The sequence below is a fragment of the Populus euphratica genome, unplaced genomic scaffold, assembly GCF_000495115.2.
Source record: "Populus euphratica unplaced genomic scaffold, PopEup_1.0 scaffold277.1, whole genome shotgun sequence".
Taxonomy (NCBI): Eukaryota; Viridiplantae; Streptophyta; class Magnoliopsida; order Malpighiales; family Salicaceae; genus Populus; species Populus euphratica.
In genome coordinates, this window is record NW_011500109.1 from 181,907 (window position 1) to 206,569 (window position 24,663).

At 31.7% G+C, this 24,663-nt stretch overlaps 2 protein-coding genes and 2 long non-coding RNA genes across 4 annotated transcripts; 2 read left to right on the plus strand and 2 right to left on the minus strand.

Moving 5' to 3' along the window:
* Positions 1–1,774: 1,774 nt before the first annotated feature.
* On the minus strand, positions 1,775–9,680 carry LOC105109704 (Iron-sulfur cluster biosynthesis family protein). Its single transcript, XM_011004485.1, has 14 exons — positions 9,174–9,680; positions 8,190–8,297; positions 7,989–8,089; positions 7,794–7,877; positions 7,413–7,488; positions 7,255–7,320; positions 6,460–6,546; positions 5,168–5,233; positions 4,790–4,932; positions 4,621–4,707; positions 4,472–4,538; positions 3,659–3,802; positions 2,627–2,787; positions 1,775–2,163 (listed from the first exon to the last, which is right to left on the minus strand). Exons 1-13 carry the CDS (start codon positions 9,555–9,557, stop codon positions 2,644–2,646), a joined length of 1,557 nt encoding a protein of 518 aa, XP_011002787.1. The 5' UTR covers positions 9,558–9,680; the 3' UTR covers positions 1,775–2,163; positions 2,627–2,643.
* Positions 2,170–19,995, minus strand: LOC105109703 (uncharacterized). Its single transcript, XR_839311.1, has 3 exons — positions 19,983–19,995; positions 14,219–14,223; positions 2,170–2,500 (listed from the first exon to the last, which is right to left on the minus strand). It is a non-coding gene; the product is annotated as an uncharacterized LOC105109703 (long non-coding RNA).
* Positions 10,581–15,379, plus strand: LOC105109702 (1-(5-phosphoribosyl)-5-[(5-phosphoribosylamino)methylideneamino] imidazole-4-carboxamide isomerase, chloroplastic-like). The gene is made up of 8 exons (XM_011004484.1): positions 10,581–10,911; positions 11,039–11,103; positions 11,558–11,768; positions 12,302–12,387; positions 13,133–13,234; positions 13,534–13,667; positions 14,428–14,476; positions 15,006–15,379. The coding sequence occupies exons 1-8, from the start codon at positions 10,755–10,757 to the stop codon at positions 15,180–15,182; spliced, it is 981 nt and encodes a 326-aa protein (XP_011002786.1). The 5' UTR covers positions 10,581–10,754; the 3' UTR covers positions 15,183–15,379.
* LOC105109701 (uncharacterized) lies at positions 13,674–14,349 on the plus strand. The gene is made up of 2 exons (XR_839310.1): positions 13,674–13,976; positions 14,039–14,349. It is a non-coding gene; the product is annotated as an uncharacterized LOC105109701 (long non-coding RNA).
* Positions 19,996–24,663: the final 4,668 nt, after the last annotated feature.

Below are 24,663 nucleotides of genomic sequence, written 5' to 3' on the forward strand. Positions count from 1 at the left end.
AAAACGCACTACTTTGAATGGTTAAAGGCTCAAAGGAGCACTCGAAAGGAGATGAAGGCTTGAAAAAGCACTTGAAAAGAGACAAGGCTCGAAGACGCACTTAAAAAGGGAGGTAGGGTTAAGAAACACACTACCTCGAGAATAGAAAATGAAAGGTGGTGGAAAAATACAGAGATTTTTCAAGTGGTTTAATTCTCATAGGTGGCGTGCCCAACAATTTCAATATTGACCATTTCAAGGTGACCTTCCATTTGATAGATCCCAATAAAAATTTCTATTATGAAATTTGTAAAACTCATTGTTCATTATCTCAAAGTTTAGATGATATGCATGCATTTTTACTTAATTTGAAATATAAGCTCTCATTTCTGTTTGATCTTCTTGTTGCTTTGATTGATGAGGACTTGCTATCTTTTATTTAGGTCATCTTCATTGTTTGACTTAAAGTCCAGTCGAGTGGGACCATGTAAGTTTTTCCAGATTTGTTTACACAACTTAGCCTTCATGATGCCCATCATGACCCATTATCTTGTAAGAGATTTTTTGTTTCGTCATATAATTTGAGAAGATCATTCATTATCTCAGTCTCACTATTACAAACCATTCGGTGTCACTTGCTAAAAGAATCAAAATGCCCTCGTGTCTTGTTGTAGGAAATGTTCATCTCTTTTTTTCTAGAAAAAATTGATTTTCTTTAAACACAAAGTTGCTCCCTTGTACTAGTCATTGCCCCTAAACGTGCTATGTCAGTGACTTAAACAAATAATGGTTTTAAGAGGTCATTCTCTCATTTCTCTTCTTTTTATTTTGGTGAAGGAATATAGGTTTATAATAAATTTTGAAATCTTGATCTTGCATTTTGAAAAAAAAAATTGTTTTGATGTGAGTCTAAAACAATTTGTTTTTGAAATCTGCACCTCCTTAGTTATTTTCTTTCTTGAAAAAAAGATTATTTGCTTTTGTGTTTGGCAATGAGGTCTTCGGTGAAAATACATCATAAGATGACCTTTTGTTTTTATAGATTTTCAAAATGAAGAGCTCGAGAAAAAACTCAAGGTTTTGTCTGAGAAAAACTTGTTTTTTGTTTAACACTTATTTTTAACGGCATGAATAATAATGAATATAATCAATCCTTTATTATAATTTTTAAAGACATGTTAGGATTTTTATTAAGGAACAATTTTTTAACTAAGACATTTCTTAATCAAACATTTCCTCTCTAAAAATAAAATATCATATATCTATATTTTTTATTTATTTTTAAAAATCACCATAATATATGATAACCCGCATGTATTTTAAAATGTTTTGCATTAAAAAATATTAAAATAATAATATTATTATTATTTTTAATATAGGCACATTAAAATAATTTAAAAATATAAAAATTTTAATTTTAAAAAATATTTAATTTTAAAAAAATACTTTTAAAATGTAAAAACAAACAAAATATAGAAACATACAAGGTTATTGGAGGAAGGAGCTGTACTGATCATAAACAAGTTGAAAAACCAACTTTCACTTCATAGATAGCGGTACCGTACAGATCATAAGCAAGTTGAAAACCAACTTTCACTTCATAGATGGCGGTACTGTACAGATCATAAGCAAGCTCAAAACTAACTTTCACTTCATAAATAGCGGTACGGTTAAGGATCAAAATGTCTTACGGAGATGTCATTTAAATGTATTGAGATTAACAAATCCTAGAAACTGCTCCCTTTCACAGCAATCATGGTTGAATTTGATTGCTTTCTGATATCTGCAACACAAATTTTCAAAATATCCTGTATTCCATATCTCCATAGAGGATTCATTGCGTTTCAATTTGTATTTTACGTATTTTCCCCTCTCCCATAATATCATCTTTAATTCAAAACAATAATATATGTACAAGGAAGTAAGCTTGAGCTTCGTTATCCAAGAATTTTATCTTGGTAAAAATGTTACTGAAGAAAACTGCAGCTAATGTACGAAGTCATTGCCATCCTGCTGCAATGCCAGGAGAATGTTGATCCTTGATCATATAATTGCAAACGTCACCACGACAGCATTGGGCTTCCAATTGACTTCCACTGTCAATCCGAAAATGACTTCCACATGGGAGGCTGTGCAAAGCAGAGACTTCGATGCACTCTGAGATTATTAATACAAGCTCGAGCCCTGGAAACATGAATACTTTCAGTACTCGGAAAAAAGCAAACAAAGCACCATCAACTGGCATTTCTCTCCAAGATCTATTACATAACATCGTTAGCAACATATAGACTCAGTGCCCTGGTGAAAAAACGCATGCCGAGTAACCAATTTGTTATGTTAGGATAGTTGAGTATTTTTCATATTAAGGAGATTCCTACAGATGCTCAAATTCATGCACTTAAATTATCCAAAAGAAGGACCAAATTACAAAATCAGACTTAAAAATGCATGATTAGATGTGCCCCCTCTTTGATTTTAGAAGCTTGATTTCCAGACACCACCACTCGCTTTGTTATTTAGCCTTTGTTAGTGAAACATGCTCTTTATACTTTGTATGTTGACCTGATTAGATTTAACAAACTTGAAAATAAAAATGTTATTAAATTCCTTGAGGTGAGACCAAATGTAGAATCATGTGAAAATTTACCAAACAATAGCCCATTCTCAATCTGACTTCTCGATCTCTCGGAATCTCTGATCCCATTCTCGGGCCTCAATATCTTGCTCAATTATGTCCTTGTCAGTGGTATAGACGATGCGATCCTGCCCTATGACTGTTTTTTGGGCCATATCCCGAGCACTTAGTATCTGGCAGGCAACAAGATGAAAAGAATTATTTCCTAATGGATTTCATGTACACTAAACAAGTATGTTGTAGAAATAGCAGCGGATCTGTCCTCAAGAATTTTGTAACCACAACATCAGCAAGATCCAACGCTGGATTATTGGGAGCAAGTTGAATAAACAAGCTCCTGCAAGAATGTAGTGAAATCTCAAGATATCATAGAAAGTGGCAATAATTGCCAAAGGATGAGAAACCTAAATATCAAGGTCAAATGATCACATGCAATTTTTCCACCTCACGTAATTTGAAGATATGATGCTAGAGACTGTCGGGCAATTTTCTTTTTGCTTGCATAAATCTAAATATAATATTTCATAAACAAATACATGTTGAGAAAAGTAACCAGTATTTGATTAATTTGAATTTGATGAACTGCCATATAGCAAGCAAGAAGAACTAAACTGTAGAACTACCATTTGTTACCAAAAAGAGCTTCTGCTATGTATTTGCTAACCAAAAATGACGTTGTTTTAATAATACTGTTGACCCAAAAGATACCATGACATTGAAGGCACTAGAGAAGGAGGGACGATGTCAAATAAAAACATGCCACTAGACTGGAGAGATATAATGCTTCAGCAACCAGCCAACACCTTGCAAGCCCAAAGGGTTCTTACAGTCGGGCAAGTTGAGGATTGATGCCATGAAGACTAAAGCCAAGTCATGACAAAGGATTAGAAACTAGGGTCTCTGGTCATTTGGTCTTTCTAGTATTCACAACAGAAAATTGTTAAATCACCTAATGACAAAGCACGAGTTTTAAGTTTGAAATACCATTCACAATCAACTATAAATGCAAAAGTGCAACGTACAAAAAGCATTTCAAGTGGCTACCTTCCGCCTCAGTGAAAGATCAGGTAACTCAAGCATTTGAGCACATTGCTCCCTTGCTCTGTTTCTATTTTCTATTTCAGCATTCCTTTGGAGAACGAGGAACCAGCGGATCAATGGAATTGCAAAGAAAGAACCGGCATATATCTGCAAGTTTAATTATTGGTAACTATTTAGACAAACACTGCTAGACGTAATCAATAATATTGAAGCACCAAGAACCTAATATTTCTAACTTATATTGGATAGAGTAGATAAAAAATTTAAAAAAACTAGAATCATTATCATTAAGTATTGAAAGTACCAAGAACCTAATGTTTCCAGCTTCTATCAGAATAGAGTTGACACTCAAAAAGATAGATCTAGAAATCATCAGGATGATAAAGCTTAGATTTTGCAAGTCTTCGGAAAATCAGTTAGCAAGCAGACCAAAAAAAAATACTGAAGCACAGAACCATTGATGAGTTCTTATAATGGGATTGAGAGAATTTACAATACTCTTGAATCATCTCAACCCAAACGCTTCAATTGTGAAATGATGTTCCACAAATAGTTTTATTCTACTTTCTAGCACACTACCTTAAGTAAAAGCTTTTTGAGCTTGAAAAGTTAAAAGAGAGAATGAGATGATCAAATTTAAACTCATGACCGTTTAGTTAACAAGGCTCTGATGCTATATTAAATAATCATCTCAATCCAAAAACTTAAATTGTTAGGTAAGGTCCCAAAAATAATTTTATTTTACTCTCTAACAATAGACAACTAATCTGTAATTGACTGCAATTTATTTATTTGCAAAGAAACATTAAAAAATACCTGAAGTAGAGGAAATATGCTAGAAACAAATTTAATGAATCCTCCATTTTGTGTAATGGCCATGTCCCTTCAAATCAAGAGATAAGTGGAGACTTTAGAGAGATGAAACATAAATGCACCAAGAAACATCAATTCTCAAGAAACCATACTGCAACATTGTTCCAAGAATGATCACTCCAAATAGATTAAGCCCGCCCAACCCAATGGCCATTGCTCTCTCTGATGAACTTGTCTTACTGCAAAAGGAAACTTCCCAGATCAAGGAACTTAATAGCACACAGACCACATTTATGTGGCAAGAACTAGCAAAAGAGGAACCTGAATTGCCATGTTTTCTCTCTGAAAAACTTCCCAACCCCTCCAACCCAATCTGCCCATCGTTTACCCACATATTCCTTCTTCCCACTCCTTTTAGAAGAAGCTGTACGCTGAAGTGAAGGGAATTGATACAGAATATTTCCCTACACGATGAGCAGTTTGGATAAAAGTATAAGTGGAACCTTCTCACACTAGCACAACCAGGTACAAAAATCCCACCCTTTATAACAAGACATTCTTCGAACATGGATGCCAATTATAATGCATACAAGTAAAACAAGAACTTTCATTGTTGTCTTATTCATTGATATGCAAATATGAAAAAACAATTAGCAATGAACTCTCCTATTTCATTAATCATCACATTAGTTTTGATACCTGTTCATCAATTTCTGGCTTTCCATCAAACCGTAGAAGAACTGGTAAGATGTATGATTCATCACTCTGAACACAACAAGACAAAAAGGTCATATAGCCAAACTGAAAACAGCAAATAACATGGGTGCAGGGAGAAAGTAGAAACTAAACTGGTAGAGTCTTCAGAAGGTCAATTAAATGTGATCAATCAGAATTCTATATACATATTGACAAGAAGTTCTGAATGAAATCCAGGTGATTTTTTTGAATGGGTTGGAGAGGGGAGGCTAAGAGCCCCAAACCCCGCCCCCCGCCGGCCCATTTCTTACTTTTAATCTCTTTTTCACGGTGATTCAACAACAAAATTGAATGGATGGAGATGATAATGGAAATCCCCCTAGGTTGATGAAGTGTGTAGGGATTTGAATTTGATTCAGCAGTTTTGGAGATTTTACCATTTTTATGCAATTTCATGACTGTAATTTAAGTTCTGTGCATCTGATTATGAAACAACAGACATGATCTAGAAAATTTCTAAACAAGTAACATGAGTCAATTTGAAACCCAGAACCCAATTTCCTTGGCTAAATGATTGGTTTTGATTTATAATCAGGCACACACTTTCAAGCTGTGTACAATTTAAACTGTTTGTTAGTCCCTTAATTTCTGTAGAGCACATTCCAAAATTTTGTTTTTTTTTTTTTTGTTTTTACACTGTTAAAAAGATATTTGGTTTTCATATTTTATATTTGTTTAAAATTTTCCCCTTTTGAAAACAGAAAAATGACATGAAAATGATGTGTCAAAACAATTTCTTTAAATTAGACTTTAGTGAATAATTTATAAAACAACAAGGATATAAACTCTACATTCACATAAAAACAAGCACCTTGAGTGTTTTCAACTGTAAAGATTTTAAATAGTACGAATGAAAAGCATTCCAAATGGTTGAAAGATCTATTGGGTACAAGGCGCAGGATATATAAGCAGGGAAAAAAAAAGATGTTACTTTCCATGAAACAAATATAAGATAATGAAACCAAGACTATGCATTGATGTTGAGGGTAACAGCTTGGAGTTGGGGAATTACAAATGTAACCAGTATACAGGGCTATTTCTGGTTGTTTCCCTAACTTCTGAATAGGTAACGTGAAATTTCAAACTGATAATGGCCAATCTGGGTATGACTTTGAGAGAAAGTAATCATTGTGAATTCAAGGGAAGAAATAACAAGTTCAACAAATATAGATGACGAACTACATTATCATGCAAGGTATTTAAAATAAAATATATGTATACATGTATATGCATACCATATCCTTGGTAGTTTTCAAATCAAGAAACGGTGCTAGTTCTTCAGCAGCAACAACACCACCATTTGAAGAAATATATTGTCCAATCTGTAAATATGTTCAGAACAAAACAATATCCATAAATTCCTGCTCTAATTTATTGTCTTCCTTGAGAATAAACAACTACGACTGTAACTAGTTCAAAGACAATAAGAGGAAGGATCCAACAAACAAAAAAAAAATCCAAAAAAGAAAAAGAAAAAAACAATTGCTACCATCAACCATAGAAATTGCAAAGAAACTAACTTCTTCAAAACTGTCCTTTCTAGAAGATGACACATAAAACAAAAACTTCTAATCCTTGTCCACATCAAACTTGTAGTTAAGTATTAGTGTGAACCCTCAAATGTAAACCTTGGCCAAAAATGATTGTGGGTAATATAAGTCAGTACCTAGACCAAAATGAAACTTGCTAGGTCAATCATATGGATCTTATACTTGAAAAACCATGTGTACCAAGATGTCATCAAGATTCAAGCCATATGATTTAATTCATTCACACAACTAAATGAATTTTTTGGAGAAAAAAAAGAACAGGATGGATGGTCAAATTAAAGGATCTAAACATGTACCAAGCATATGAAAAGAATGTGAATCACAGACAAGAGGCATGGAAGGCAGCCAGGCAATAAAAAAAAGGTAGAAATGATAAAACGAGAAAGTTAACAGAAATTTAAGTGAAAAGGTTCCACCAATTAGATGAAAAACAATATGTTGAAAAGCAACGGACCACTGAACTCAGTACTGAAGTATTACCAACTTCCACCTCTCTTCTTCAATTCCTTGATTTGGATCACCATCACCAAATACGAACGAGAATACCTAAACGACAGTAATTCATGAAATTTGTTGTCTTTCCAGGAGGTGAAAGTAACCAGAGAAGAAATTAGACATGAAGCAAGTTTTTCACTTACAGATTCGATGAAGTTCATTTTGTCACCACCATCTGTTCTGAGTTGTCTTCTCCTATAGTAATATGGATCCCAGTACCTAACAAGAAATAGGGGGAGAAAGGATTCAGCTGAAGTGTCTTCTTTACATACATAAGAGGAAGAGCTATATACAGTTGACATTTGAATGATTAGCGTAGAATTTAGAAAATAAAAAAATAATCCAACTTTTAGCTTGCCAAACACATTCTCTAATTTTGGATCGACCAAAATTACAATCTCCAAATAGATGCTTGTATACTGTGATACCAAACTTTAAACTGTGTAAGCTGATTCGTGACTGACTCCCATTCTATAAATGTCATGACAAAACAAGTCAGATTTATGTCAATTCAGAGAACATACCAAAATAGATCAGTAGGACTTAAGTAAAACGTAAATCCTGTATCAAAGGATCTGCTTCTTCGTCTTCCACGATCATTTTCATCACTGTAACCAAGAATTCCAGTGTCACTGCCTTTGCCATCAAAGAAAGCTACTAATAGATACTTGCTATGGAACAAAAATTGCAATTTCAAGTCTAAGAGTCAAAAAAAATACCGACTACTTGAAAGAATAGCAATTATTGTGGTATAAACAATCACTATTGAAGCAATTAGAGCTGTCCCAAAAGAAACCCTGATGAGATACTCAGCTGCAGCCTGTTATGGATACAAAGTAGCACAGGCCTAAGTACAGGTTATATGATCAGTAATCTTTCTTTTCCCAAATATCAATTTTGAACACCAATGGGTTCCATACCTTTCCCTTCTCAAATAAAGGTTCAAATTTTAGCCTTAATGACTTTGCAGCAAGCTTCGAGCGATAATCCTTTGGAAAAACATAAAGCACATCACCTTCATCCGAAACCTGTTGAGACCATCTTGAAAACAATTGCACTCATGAAATCAAGAACTTCAAATTGATACACATAAAAGTAAAAACCAACTAACAAGCTTCTCCCAAATTCTAGATGCACCAAAAAAAAATTGCAATAAGAAAAATCAATACTTTCAAACTGAGACTCCTGCTTTCTACTTAATTTTACAATCTTGAGCTTCACTCTAATATTGTTCGTTTTCTGTATAGTTGCCAAAGTGTCTAGTACAATCTGCCACAGCATCTAATCATCAACAAAGAAAGGCAACAGCTGCTTACCAGTACATCAATTACCTCATTCTACACTAAAACTACATAAACCCACCAGACAATCTACCACCCCTGTAGTTCTACAATTATTAAGCCTATCCAATACCATTTGCATATAAGCACATGCTTACTATGTACACATATGACATGTACATCTTCTACATACTAACCTCAACCCGGTCCGAGAATCAATAGCTCGTTCTAGAAATAATCAAGCATTCAATAAATTCTTGCTTCAATTTTTCTTATTAACTTTGACTCCACAAAAAATCACATCACTAAGAGTTGTTTAACTTCAATCAATATGTTACTTGGAATTTTTCTACAATGTCGTTTGTCTAATCCAATGCCATCGCTTCTCTTTCACAAGTGGGTGATCACAACAGTTGCAACTTCAACTTGCTTGAAAAAGTTGCGACTAAGGTTACATTTTTTGCAACATTTTGGACTCTCGAGCGAGAATTGGAAAAGCCCTCTTGCAAAAGAATCGCAATGCCATCGAAAACAAGAGCATTCAAAACCCCAACTAACTCTTAAAGCATTTCCTTTCACATTGCTTGAGAAAAAAGAAATAAAAGAGAATGTTTTTTTTGATACCTCTAAGAACCCATCAGTATCAGAAGCGAGAGCTTGAAGGGCCTTTTGAGCTTCATTCAACTTAAGCCCAGCTCTACTGGCAACATCACCAATAGTAACCCTACCACCACACGCATCAACAGCTTCCATGGCACGGTTTCTGACATCAGAAGGTAACTTATCAGTCTCCACAACACTTCCAGGCCTAATTCCCATGGTTTTTGTAACATCAGCGGTTGCTTTGACAGAAAATCCAATGGGGGTCTTAGGGCTTGGAGATTTGAAGGAAAGTTTATGGAGTGTTTGGGTTCTGAGGAGCAAGGAATCAGGTGGTTTGAGACGGACAGGCGGTTTAAAACGGACAGGTGAAGGGGAATATGAAAGGGGGGTGGATATTGAAGCCATTTTTGTGCGGAAATGAGAGTGCCTCTTTTGTGCTGGAAAGGGGATGTGTTGGAGTGTGAGGCTGTGTGGTGTGCTGCGAGGGAGAGAGGAGACGATGATGTTGTTTTTTCTTTTTCTTTTTCTTTTTTTTTTAATCCAACAGGATAAAGATATGGTCAAACCTCAAGTTAGTCCCCGAACTATAACTCCAATTTTAACCCAGTACTAAGAGAAATTTGGTCTCATGCAAGATTAAAAAAAAATAATAGTATTAATTCAATGAGTTCAATCTTCAATTTGACTGAGAGCTGATTGTTATTGTTGTAATAATTATTTTTTAATTTTTTTTACTTGAAAGTGTATTAATATAATATTTTAAAAAAATTAAAAATTTATTTTTGATACTAATACATCAAAAAAATATAAAAATTAAAAAATTATTAATTAAAAGAAAAAAGAAAAATAAAAAAATATTTTTAAAATGAAAAAAAATAAACAAATGAGCTTTAAACAACAATCAAAACTTGAATTTAAAAGTAACATATTAAAATGTATTAAAACTTATCTTTTTATCCTACTTTTTATTTATTTGACAAGACTAAAAAACTTTCAAATTAAAGTACAATATTCTATAGGTAGGTTTCTTTCTTTCGATTTTGATCCATGAATATTCATTAAACAAAGAATAATCTCTTATCTCAATTGTCTCACACCCTAAGTTTTACACATAGATTATTTGCAATGATTTTATGAAAAAATATTAAAAGATTTCTACAAAACAGTGTTGTTTAATGGAGATGGACAATCAAACTTGAGATTCAATTGAATATTTTCTGAATTTTTAATGATTGAATAGAGAAAAAAATATGTTTCAGGACTCATCCAAAAATACCTGTCTAGTTGGGATGGCTTAATTAAAATTTAGCCAAAAATATTCTTATGAAGATATTTTTCATTTTCGAAAAGTGAAAAATTAGATGCATTTAAATATGTTTTATTTGTTTATCCAAGACCAAACCAAAAATCATAGACCTGGGCTGGATTTAGATAATCATGGACCTTAGAATTCAAGTTTTTGAGCTTACAACTCTCTTTTAAGCTCAGGTGCGCACACCCTAATTCAGCGGGTGATCAAAAGAGAAAAGCTTGGCCTCTTCTTGTCGCACAAACTGAGCAAAGGCAGTTCTGTCTTCGCAGTTTCTTTAGCAAAAACAAACAATGGCAAGTGGCAGCAGCAGCCTGCATTCCTCTGCTTCATCCTCCCACAAGCTTCTTGCTTCAAGAAAGGTCTTTAGCTCTTCATTATTTCATAGTTTTCAAAGGCACCGCAGATACAGATTCATTGCATCCTTCCCTTCTTCGCATGCCACCTCTAGTATGCTCTTCTTTTGTTTCCACTCTTTTTTTATATCTCGTTATTCTGCTACGGTTATACTTTCGCTAAGATTTAGTCCTTTGTCACTAGTTCTAACTTGAAATTCCTGATCTTTTTGTTCTTGCAGGATCTTTTTCTTGCTTGTCTATAAAATGTGCTGTACGTTTTCGACCTTGCATCGATATACACAAGGTACTTGATTCAATATGTTGTTGATGCGGGTCCCCACCAGTTGTAATTCTCATCATGGTTCTAACAGCCATCTTCAAAATTATTGGATTTTCTTATCTTTCTTTCTTTGTTTAATCCTGTAAGATTTACCAATTTGAATGCTTGTAGAAATTGTTTAAAAGTGAGAAAACTGTGACAGAGAAGTTCACGAGTGAGAGTGATTCGATTGCTATTTTAATTACCCTTTTTGAATTTATACGTCAATTGTCCAATTGGTGATATGGTTGCTTGTGTTTTAACAAATAGAATCAAGGAGTTGCATTTTAGCATCATTCAGTTTTTATTGGCTATTCTATTCTTGAAGTGAATTTTGAAATTGGGTTCTTAATCGCAATTGTCGCGCTACTTCTGTGTTGGGTTGTCCTCGAGTGAAAATGGGTTCAAGTTTGTGTTTAAATTATGATTTGTTTTTCAGGGTAAAGTGAAACAAATTGTTGGGTCTACCCTCCAGGATTTGAAGGAGGAGGATGGTTCAGCTCTGGTGACAAATTTTGAATCAGATAAGACTGCAGCAGAGTTTGCAAATTTGTATAAAGAAGATGGGCTCATGGGTGGCCATGTGATCATGCTTGGAGCTGATGATTTTAGCAAAGCCACAGCCATTGAAGCCTTGCGTGCCTATCCTGGTAGGTCTATATGTTTTCTGTCTCTGGTGGATTGGATTTGTTCTCTACTGTTTGAGATGTTAGCTTTAGCCATTTCTGTGGTTCTTTCAGAAAATGATTCCAGCAAAATACAATTTTACCTATCCCGCAAATAATTCATTGCAGTTGATGGTAGCCTTTGGTTTGTGTAATTTCTTCTCTGTTTAAGGATACACCCTTACATAGAACAAAGGTGATTTTATTTGGTCTATTCTGTTGTTTACTTGTGTTTGTGTTTGCTGAAAAAAAAGAGCTCTGTTTGTCGAAGATATTCTGGATCTACTGGCACTATTGAGGAAATTTGCAATTAAGGTGCTGTTTTATATGTAACATGTGAGAGTGCTAATTTCCTCGAACACGGAAAAAAAAGATCATGTTATGATTTATACTGAGATTTTCAAATGCCGTCAACTGTATAATGAATATGATCTTTTACTTCTCCATAGTTGATGGGATGTTTAAAACTTACAGATTTTTCCTCTGCTGAACTTACTGCGAGGATTCAAAAAATCTAGGCGGCTTGCAAGTTGGAGGTGGTATCAATGTAAACAATGCTTTGAGCTACATAGAAGAAGGAGCCAGCCATGTTATTGTTACTTCAGTATGTTAAGAACTTTTTTTCTCTCTTTTTACCTTCAATTGCAACATGTTATGCTTTCTTTTTTAAAAAAAGTTTGCTCTGATAGTTTTATAGAATTTTCAGTCTAATTCCTTTGTTTGCCATGCTTTATTTTCTCTGGCATATTGGTAGTTCCTGCTAGGGCGCATATATTTATATTTAACACAGGGTGAGAAGAAGAAAACAGTAGAAAACAGCAATCTCAGCAGAATAAAGTCTAAAATATGGAAGAAAATTGAGCTGCAATGAGATAAAAGTTTAGGGTTCACCAAGAAACCTCAAAAATCTTAATAAATTGATGAATAACAAAGGATGTTTATTAAGATAACCCTAGCGACCTATTTATACTTGTTAAAGCCCTAGTCATAGTCACAATGTAAAACAACTTAACCTCCATGGAAATACTATAAAATGTCAAATGCTAATCACGTGACACATATAAATAATTAAATAACCCAAATATCAGAAATAAAATAAAATAAAATAAAATCTATAGAAAGTCCCTGCATCAATAATGCTCTTTATTAGGAAGTGCTCCTAGGAGCGTGAAGTCCATGTGATAGTGGTAAATATTTTGAGTATTGTGTTTTAATGTGCTTGGAACAGAGTCACGTTAAGTACCCTTGAAGAAAGTATTCCTGGAAATCCCTTATTTTCATTTATCATCCTTTTGTTAATTTTCTTATTACGTTTTTCTTTAAATAGTTTTTTTGTGTTTCTCTCACAGTATGTCTTTAACAATGGTCAAATGGACCTAGAAAGGCTGAAAGACCTTGTTCGTGTTGTTGGAAAGCAGAAGCTTGTTTTAGACCTTAGCTGCAGAAAAAAGGTAAGAAAGCAATAGTCACACATCTCTCTCTTGTTGTAAGCATTGACTGTGACTTAGAGATATCCAATTCGAACTGGGAGTTGTGCGTGAACATCTGACATTTCTACAACTTAATTTTTAATTACTGCTGGTATTTTATGTTTTACATATTATTATTAGTACCAATGTCATGTCTCAAGTATTGTAGCCTAAACAATTTATCTTTGAAGATATCTAGTGTCATCTCCGTTCACAAATTAAAAGGTACTTTATTTTCAACAACTTGTAATAACCTTCTAGGTGCTGTTTCTGATGTGCAGGAAGGTAGATATGCAATTGTCACTGATAGATGGCAGAAGTTCAGTGATGTATATCTTGATGAGAAAATATTAGAATTTCTTGCAAACTATGCTGATGAGTTTTTGGTTCATGGTGTTGATGTTGAAGGCAAAAGGTAAGTTCTGAGTGTTGCCTCGTTGCCTTAAGTTCTCTACTGTCATTTCTCCTGCAAGTTTTATCATCTAGTTTCTGTTAGATATATAAATAGTAGCAGATAATGATCATGACTCAGTTTAGGAGATATTTACTTTTCATCAACCTTATCTTTTCTTCTCCCAAAACAACCTGTCACTGCATGGTTTCTGCTTACTTTTTTGTGCTTTCCATTGTGAGTAATATGATCATTCCATTACATATCTATGAATTCCGTGCTATGAGTTCTTGTTGGAAGACTGGTCTCTGATTGATCTGCTGCTTCTATCCTGCCTCTACTTTTATTTAAAAACCCCTGGTTTTATTAAACAAAAGGATCCTGCCTTGTGTTAGTAATGAATTCATGATTTGGGTAATACATCAAAGCTACATACCATACAACATTCCACAATTATTGAAGTAATCAATAAAGCCTGGAGCAGATTTAATGTGTTCAGGAAGCAGGAAAGAAATGTGTTCAATCAGTTACTATATACCCTACAATAGCGATGCTTTTAATGTGGAATCTAAAACCTCTTCTTCTGAAATTTCTTCAACTCTCTGGGGCTTTTTTCTTTTTCACTGTAAACCATTTCAGAACATTGATGCTATTCTACTCTCTAATTTTAGGCGCCACATGATATATCTTCTATCCAGGATTTTCTAAAAAAAAAAAAGTTAATCCTATAAAACTCCTTTTCATTATATGTACATCACATGCACCAAACTACTGTTTATTGCAGGTTGGGAATTGATGAAGAGCTTGTGGCATTGCTTGGCAGGCACTCACCAGTAAGTGACTTGGGAGTATCATTTTGTATACATGACTTTCTTTCTCTCGTGCTTGTGTCCAGTTACCTTCCTATGCTTTCACTTCACTACTGCTATTTTGTTATGAAATGCCCAAGGGCCAATGTCCTTGACATGATATGATTAATCCAGTTCATGCCAGAAAATGTTGTGTCCTTTTACGTTGATATTGTAGTAACCAAAAGAAACCATCTAATCCTGATTATTCTTTGTGGATTAATGCTAGAAACCAGGAATGTAATGTGCATGCCTAAGTTACAATTGCCATCAATTGATATCCTCTGTAGCTGTTGCTCAGGGGAGGCAAAGTGGTTGTGAGCCATTGCTCAGCATTTTCTTATGGACATGAAACCGATCCTGCTTACTGAATCCACGATTAACAGCTTCCAACTGGAACACTAGCTTTTTGTAATGGAACAAGACACGGCGGATCACTAGGCATTCATATTTGTCTGTCTTTATGCACTGTTTTAATGTATGGATTGCTAATGGTTTCTTTTGGGTATGTCAGATTCCTGTGACTTATGCTGGCGGTGTGACAGTAATGAATGATTTGGAGAGAATAAAGGTGGCAGGGGACAGGCGCGTGGACGTTACTGTGGGCAGTGCTCTTGATATATTTGGGGGTAACTTGCCATACAAAGATGTTGTCTCTTGGCATACGCAGCAGGAGACTTTGATGGTTTAGTTCCTTCTAGTTGCTGTGTTTTGTATGATCCCACACTCAAAGTTCCAAGTTTCATTTAGTTTTTGAAGTTTCTCAGATCCTTATAGATGATGCCTGTAGACCGCGAAGGATTCCAAGTTGTATCTTGTTTTTTACTGCATTTTGTTTCGGCAACCTCGTATGATCTGGGTTTAAGATGACTTTTGAAGTTGGGATTCTGATGTGGGTTATAACAATCAAGAGATAAAAAAGAAGAAGATAAAACACCAAAGCTAGAGAAAGTAGACAACAAAACAGAGAAGCTTAGCTCAACTCAACATAATATAAACAAAGGAAACGGGACTCTCAAAATAACTTCTAAATAACATGATTTGAATTAAATATTAATAGAAGTTGTTTTCCAAGACCACTAGAAAGTTTTCAAGACAGCTACTTTTTAGGAAAACATGATGGAATACTTTATGTTCCAGGTGGAAAAGAACTTCTCAAGGAGTTAGGATCATGTTTACCATGATAGGCTGATAAATCTCGAATATTGAAAGTAGAATGAGTCTAGATATTTGAAGGAAGCTGAATTTGTGTAGACGTTATCATTAATCTTCTCCGATATTTGGCACAGACCAATTTTCTTTTCCTTGAGCTTGTTATGAGAACCAACATGAAGTCTGTCCTTTATCAAACAAACCCAAACAAGATCTCCTTTATTAAAAAGCTCGATGCGTCCATGGACATTTGTAGCCTCTTGGTATTTGAACCTTCTAACGTCTTCCTGAATTCGTACCGAAGTGGACTTAAGCTTTCTTTTTTGACATTGGAGAACTTTGAACAGCTGCTAGATCTAGTTATGCCTCGACACCGTTCCATAAATGGTTTGAAATGGACTCTTCCTAGTAGAACGATTCACAATTGAATTATAAGCAAATTGAGATTGAGTAAGCACCAAATCCTATTGTTTAGGCCTTTTAGAAGCAAAACTTTGAAGCAAGTGTACTTCAGTTTGCCCATTAGTTTAAAAAGGATAATTATTGCTATAAATCAAACAAATCACAATTCATTTCTACAAGGGTCTCCTAAAATGAATCAGAAAATTAGTGTCATGATCACAAAGTAAAAGACTTTAGAAAGGCATGAAATTTCACTACTTCACTGAACTAGAGGTTAGAAACATAGGAAGCATCTATCGTCTTTTCACAAGTAATGAAATGTTCCATTTTAGAATAACTATCAACAAACCAATCATAAAATTCAACCTTACATCTTACATCTTTCCTATGAGCTTTCAGAATTTCAAATGAGTATAGGCATCGGTATTTTGAGCTTTGACCCTTGCAAGTTTGGCAAACCTTGCACTTCTTCATAAAACAAGTGACATCATGATAGATAGCTTGCTATAAATACAGATCTTTAACAAGAAGCACAGGCTTGTCCGGTTCAAAATGTTCGAAGTTCTTTGACAATGCATTCCTAAAAAGAACATTTTGGAAGGCACAAGCAAGATCCCTTAAATAAAAAGTCATATTGAAGCATATACCCTTCACAATTACCTTCCTTGCAAGTCTCCACACATCAAAAAAATCTTTATCATCTTTGTACAAGTCTCGGATGGAGTCAAAGCCTTCAAGTTGAACACTCAATGCGTTTAAAATTGTAATGCCCAATAATTTCTTAACGTTATAAACTTCATTTAGCCTTGGACTTATTAGAAAAATATGGTAATTTTTTTTATTTGGCGTAATAAACTTCATTTAGCCTTGGACTTAGAAAAATATGGTAATTTTTTTTATTTGATTGAGTTTCCCTTAAACATTAATATCATGTTGTCGACGACACATCAACATATTGATGTGTTCATCATAATTATAACATGTTCAATTATCTTGGATTTTATATGATCTCAACATATAACAACATTAGATTATGTCTAGTTTCACAATTTTAATATTTTGTATTCATTTGATATATACACAATATAATAATTAAATATATTAAACAATACAATCCAATTCATGAAAAATACAAAAGGGCAAAGTCATGATATATTATAGCCTAGTAAATAAACTCTAGTGACAATATTATAAATATCATAAATTTTAAATTTGTTGGTATATTAAAATAAATCATTTTACCCTCTGAGCTCTTATATCATAAATGTCTTGACCACGGTATGATAATTAAGTTTTCTTCGATATATATATATATATATATATATATGATTCTTTATTTTTCAACTCAATAAATAATTAAAATCATATTATTCGTAAATAATATAAATTATCAACCAATTCCTTAAATTACTCGTTTTACTTAATGGTGTTGTTACGCATGTGCAACGTTGTTGAGCTATAAATCAAGCGATATAATTCAACCTCTTTAAAAATCCCCTCAACTCTTTCTTTGTCTTTAGGGTTGGCATGGATTGGATGGTTTTTGCTTTATCGTGATTCATCTTTATGCCTTTGTCACTTACTACAAATCCTAGCAATTTGTCAGATTTAATCCCAAACTAACATTTTGCAGGGTTGAGCCTTAGTTCATACTTTCTCAATCTTTCAAATAACTTACTCAACACCTTAACATGATTTTCTTCCTCTTTTGACTTAGCAATTATATATAATCTACATGCATCTCAATTTCTTTAGGTCTTAGTTCATACTTTCTCAATCTTTCAAATAACTTACTCAACACTCTAGCATGATCTTCTTCCTCTTTTGGCTTAGCAATTATATCATTTATATACATCTTAATTTCTTTGTGCATCATATCATGTTTGTCCATACTATTATGAGCCTTTTCCAGTTTGGTTTTTGGTTTCGGATTTCTTCAATTGAGTCCCTAATTGGTCATCAAACTTCAATAGTTATATAATTAAGCTCTTGATTTGATCAAATTAACTCTCAAAAATTATAATTTGACCTAGGAACTTTAATTTTTTTCCAATTAAAGTCCAAATTGACTTCAAAATCAATTTTTCTTGCAATCAAACCCTCTATAAATTCAATTTAAATTTTAATTGAGTCCATAAATATCTGATTTTGGACTTTTCTTTCTCAAATTGAATTTTCTTTGTCAACAAGGCTCTCATATTTTTAAACCTCCTTAACCAATTTTTGACTTTTTTAGCATTCTAGGATTCTTTTTTCACTGTTATTATTTTTTTGGGTTTTTTCAAACATATATTTTTAATTTTTTTTGTATTTTTGTATTTTATATGGAGATCTAAAAATGAGTTACAACAGGTGTTTTAATATATTGTCATAAACTTTCCACATTAGTCCATGCTTATAATTCATTTCCTTTACTTCTTATTTAAAGTCTTATTTGACTTGTTAAGCAATATCCTACCTCACAAGATAACTACACCACTTACTCAAAAATAACATTAATTTTCTTTGAATTATCCAATAATTCAATTCTTTAGCTTCACTTTTTATGCTATCAATTTACATGCTTGACCTCATGTTGCTTTTCTTTTATTTTTGTGTCAGTTCAGGTTAATATCCTAATACCCTTAGCTTACCATTACCTTTCATGTTTTACTAATTCTTTTACTATTAATGAACTTATTTCCATTAAAAACCACATATTTAGTGCATAGATAATTTCAACCCTGGGCAAATCATTTACCATGGATTTAAAATATCACAACAAGTTCTTCCTTATGCATTCAATATTGAACTGAAACTCTCCTCACTCTTTACGTTAGATAACTTATGCATTCAATATTGAACCGAAACTCTCCTCACTCTTTACGTTAGATAATCATTTGTAGTCATTTGCCAGCTCTATCAATGTTAATAAAACTTTTCTTTCATATAAGTAGTCATGCAATCCTTTGTTATCATATAATTTTATGATTTAAAATATATTCTATGATATTTTACACATACACGAAATTCTAATTCTTAAAGTATGGCAATTACATCTTATCAAGATAATTTTAGAATACAATGCATATATACGCTTAGAATCTTTAGATATACAATACCCAATGGTCAATGGGCTTTCATTTTTTCAGTATTTTGTTGGCGACTAAGTCAACCACCTTTTCTTTATTTTGTTTTCATACGGTATAATTATTTATCTCATCCTTCACTGGGATTAGATTTTCATTAATTTAATCTCATTAATTCAATAATCAATACCATAAATATAAATTTACTATCTTTATTTAACAACTAGTTATACTTAGTAAACATTTAATACCACAAATACAATTCCTTCACAATATGATACAACTATATCATTTCTTAAAGATTTTATAACATTTTACACACACACAATCACAATTTCACATTACTTCAATACACTCAATCAAAATAGTTCAAGTACATACATATTACTCACTTATACAAGTTTTAGAAAAACAATATATTTATCCTAGTATAGCTTACTCGTCATTTATGACTTTATTGTCTAAGTGATTTTTTTAACACTTCTACAACACAATTGCACATGACATTAAGTAGATCCTTTAATCTAAACCTTCATTTTAATACCGCTACTAAAATCTCAGTCACCAATGTCCCGCACTAACACCTCTAGTATCTCATAGATTCTAGTCAAATCTACAATCACGATCATTAGTACATCATATTAAAGCCTCTGGTATCTCATGAATACTAATCAAATCATCAATCCCGATAATCAGTGAAGTCATCAATACATTACACTATCACCTCTAGTATACCATGAATATTAGTCAGATCATTAATCTTGGTTATTAGTGCATCACACTGACGCCTTTAGTATCCTATAAATAGTCAAATCATCAATCCCGATCATTAGTTTTTCACACTAACACCTCTAGTATCCCATAGATACTAGTCAAATCCCAAATCTTTTCATTTAACATTTTATAAGTGCATTATATTAATGCCTTTAGTACCCTATGAATAGTCAAATCATCAATCTCGATCATCAGTGCTTCACATTAACAATTTTAGTTTCCTATAAATAGTAATCAAATCCCAAACCTTTTTGTTTTAATTTCCATAATAAGTAATAATATACTTTATAATTAGAGAAATAGAAAATAAATAAATTCAAACAATTTAAATAATGATTATTAACGGAGCAAAAATATTATCACCAAGTAACTAATTTTTTTTATTTTTTTTCCACGTCACATAACATAATTAATCAAATAAATAAATTAAAACAATTTAAATAATGATTATTAAAGGAGCAAAAATATTATCACCGAGTAACTAATTTTTTTATTTTTTTCCACGTCACATAACATAATTAATATCAATGCATAATACATTAAAATAATTTTTAAATGCAAAAAACTTAAGAAATATTCTTAATAGAAAAAAGTGCAGAGCATCCACCTAGAGTTTGTGCTCATGATGCTGCATTTTATTAATGTTTTGATCTAACAACCTTCCATGTATCAACAAGGTTTAATCATCATCATCACATCAACCATTACAAGTGTTTTATTCCAATTTTTGTTTAACTAATATTCTTAAATTAACAACTAGAAAACCTTTAAAATCGCACACACAATGAACACTTTCTATATTCATATTTATTCTTATAAGTTTAATTGTTAAAACCCTTGATTTCATAATAATTAAAAGTACAAATAAGACAAACATTAGATCCTCCCCATATTATAAGGAATTTTGGTTGAATAGACTAACTTGAAAAAACTATAAGTTTTCATTTACTTCTCACTTTGGTAATCTATTTTTAATTACAATTAGTCACATTTCAACATATATCTACACACTCAAAATATAATTTCAAAAGCCCATCCTTTTTATTTCTAATTTGGCCAAAACCTTAAACATGGTTTCCTTGGGTTTCTATTCAAACTTCCCAGTAACCTAGCCATGCAAATACATCTCAAAATTCTTATTTAACAAAAATATCATATCAATTCAAGGCAATAATTATATTTTCTTATATACTTAGTTTTAGTCAATTCTTATTTCAAGAGAAACATAAATTCCTTTTATAATTTTATGAATTTAGCTCTATGATCATTCATTAAACATATCAAACAACACTATTAAGCACAAATAACATAATAATTCAAGGCACAATTCAATTCAATTCTTCCTCTAATTGTTCTAGTCGGTCAAATTGCCTTATAAAGAGGTATAGATTTTTTTTAAAAAAAAATCCTTTCTAATTTCTCATTAGTCATTCATGCTACACTTGAACAAACATATTTAAATCTAAATATCTCGACAATTTAAACTAACAAACCCCTTTTTTCTTTTTTTTCATCCTATGCTAAAACTAGTATTCAAAAGAAATATAGGTGGTCTTATATACTTTCATGCAATTAACACCATACTCAATCTTTAAACACATCATATTAAGTTGAGTGGTTATGCTTATAAAAGGGATTCATGTTTTCCTTCCAAATTTCTCACTAATTCCACATTATTCATTAGTTATTTATGCCTAAAAACATGATTCTACACAAAGATCATCATTTCATACTACCCAACATACAGAAGTCAAAGTTCCATAATATACACATAACTCACCAAGCTTCAAAACAAGTTAAAATCATAACTAATAATGATATGAGTGGTTTTTACTTCCTAATAGTAAGGAATCAAGAAGAAACTTCTAAGAAAACCCAAGTTTTTTGTACCTTCTCCTCTTCCTCTCTCTAATTTTTAATTTTTCTCTTTTCCAAGCTTAAGACCCCTTGAAGGAGTCAAATCATCCTTTTTAGTCCTTCTAAAACCTTTGTTTGTCACTTAAATGTAGTTTTTCTCTTCTTTTTTTTAGCATTTTTTTCAATTTTATCTCAAAATGAACTAAGAAAATGAAGGAGACAAATGTATCCCCTTGCATCTATTGGAAAGCTTATTTTATAGCCAAAGGTGTTCGGTATTTTTTTCAATTTTATCTAATGAAGGAGACAAATGTCTCCCCTTGCATCTACTGGAAAGCTTATTTTATAGCCAAAGGTGTTACTTTTTTCTTTTTATTTATAGTTTTACCCTTATAATATCTTATAAAATATGCCCGGATTCTAATCTAATTCTTAAGACGTTGTCAAACTCTAACTCTAATTGACTTGAAATTTCAACTCAATGTAGAAAAATATATCAAAAGATACCCTGTAAAATTTTAGCTTGATTTAATAATCAAATTGAAAGTTACGTATAATAAAGTAAAGTAGTTGGTTTATGATTTTTCATCAAAAATTTAAATTTTTTCATTTCATCCTTGCATAAGTCATACTAGTCATTCCTCTAGCTTCTTGGGATCATTTTCTTATTCCTATAATATTTTTTTTAAAATAGTAATAGCTCATTGTCGGTTATAACAATCGACTAGTTCTTATTGGCATAACCAATCAAATGGAAACATTACGACATCCCATTTCTAGTGGTCCGACATGTGTGCACGGTGTTGTAGTAACTGAGCTTTGATGAAATTTGTTTTTTTCTTTCTCATTTATCTGTTCTCACCTTGAATTTCACGTTAGCCCTTCTAAAAATTAAATACATCTTGTTAGTTTGTATTTGTAAAGAATTTTGAACCTTATTCTTTTTATTGCTATTTATTTTGCTTTTAATGCTTTTTGAGGTTGATTTATTTTTAATTTCATCCCTTAATATTTTATTTCATTTAATTTTTATATCTAATTTAGTTCTTATTCTTTTTATTATTATTTTATTATTATTTTATTATTTTATTGATTTTTTTTTCAATTTGATCCCTCAATATTTTATTTCATTTAGTTTTTGTATCCATTTTTATATTTATTCTTTTTATTGCTATTTTTTTATCCTTTTATTGATTAATTTTATTTGTCAATTTAGTCTTTCATTATTTTACTTCATTCAATTTTATATTAAATATGGTTCTCATTTCTTTTATTGTTATTTGTTTAATTTTTTTTTTTAATTTTGGATGATTCGAGATTTTGCTTCATGATTTTTTTCATTTTTGCGTTCTATAGGTAATCATGATCTCATGATCCGACTCATGAGTTTCAAAGATTAGCCTAGTTGAACTTTGATCTTTTTTAGGTTCTTTTTTTTAAAAATTTATTTTTTCAATTATATCCTTTCATATTAGATTATTGATCCTTGAGCTTCATGATTTTTTATGCTTTTTTTTTTAGTTATCTCAATCTCATATCTCAAGTCGTAGGTTAGCCAAGATAATACAGATTAACTCTAGGTTTTTTTTATGTTTTTTAATTGATTTTTTTTTCAGTTTTTTCTTTTATAATTTAGTTTGTTTGAGAGTTGGCATCTTTTCTTTCATAATTTAGTTTGTTTGAGAGTTGGCATCTATTGTTATATTTATTTATTTTTTTGTACAAGGTTATTCCAGTCTTAAGACCAGTCCTTGAATTTGGCATAATGACTCAAGTAGGGTTTTTTTTGTCCTTTATATATATTTTTTATGTTCATCCTTTAATGTTTGATTTGCTAATAATTAAGCTTTATTTTTTTTAATTTTTTTCTTTATAAATTTATCTCATTCTCATTTAATTTTTTTTATTATCCAATAAGATCGTTAAGACCTTTTAAGAATATTTAAAGGGTATCTTTTTATAATATTAGAAGGAATTCATTTTTGGCAGGATGTTGTTTTTTCAACTATTCATTGGCTTTTTTTATTCTATTTTTATTGCTTTTTGTATTTTTTAATTATATTATTAAATTAATTAAGATTATTAAATTCATTTGAATCAATGATTCAGGTGCTTATTTTTTATTACTTCTTTATAAACACTATCATTATTTGAAGGTTTTTGAAATTCAACAAGTCCAAATGAGTCAGCTATCTAGTTTACAATACAATGATCAAGTCCTATGTAACCAAGAAAAAATAGAGTAACAAACAAAAATAGTTGATACCTTCCCATATCATTTAAATTGATTTTATTTCTTAAATGATTGTATTATAAATGGATGTTTAGATGTGGACCTTATTTAAATATTTTTTATTAATTTTATTTTACAAGAAATATGAGCTGTGACTGCAATATCTTTTACGAAGAAGAAGCTTACACACTGGGGGATATCAATTTGTCTATTTTTATTAAGGATATAATCACTGTTATTAAACTGGCAAGTTAAACCGAACCTCGCCTGATTTAAGTTCTAAAAAAGCTAGAAATAATTAATCCGGCTAAATTCATGCAACTTTACATTCACTTATTTAATTTTTATAAAAAAATATTAAAATATATTTTTTAACTTTTTCTAAGATAATTAAAACAAAATTATTTTAATTAATACGAGTTAACCAGCTATGAGTTATATCATAAATTAAATTATAAACAGAATCAGAATCAGGTTTAATAACTTGATACACCACAAGTTTTGGTTTAATGTTATGGTTTGATTACTTCTACTAGTAATTGGTAATAAATAATGGAGATATTGTAATTTGTTACGATGGTTTTTTTTCCCCGCCATCTCTCTCTTTTATTAAACCTCTGTGAATGATGACAACATTCAAAATATGCCCAGGTTGATTCGAGGGCAGCAAATATACAAGCTAATAT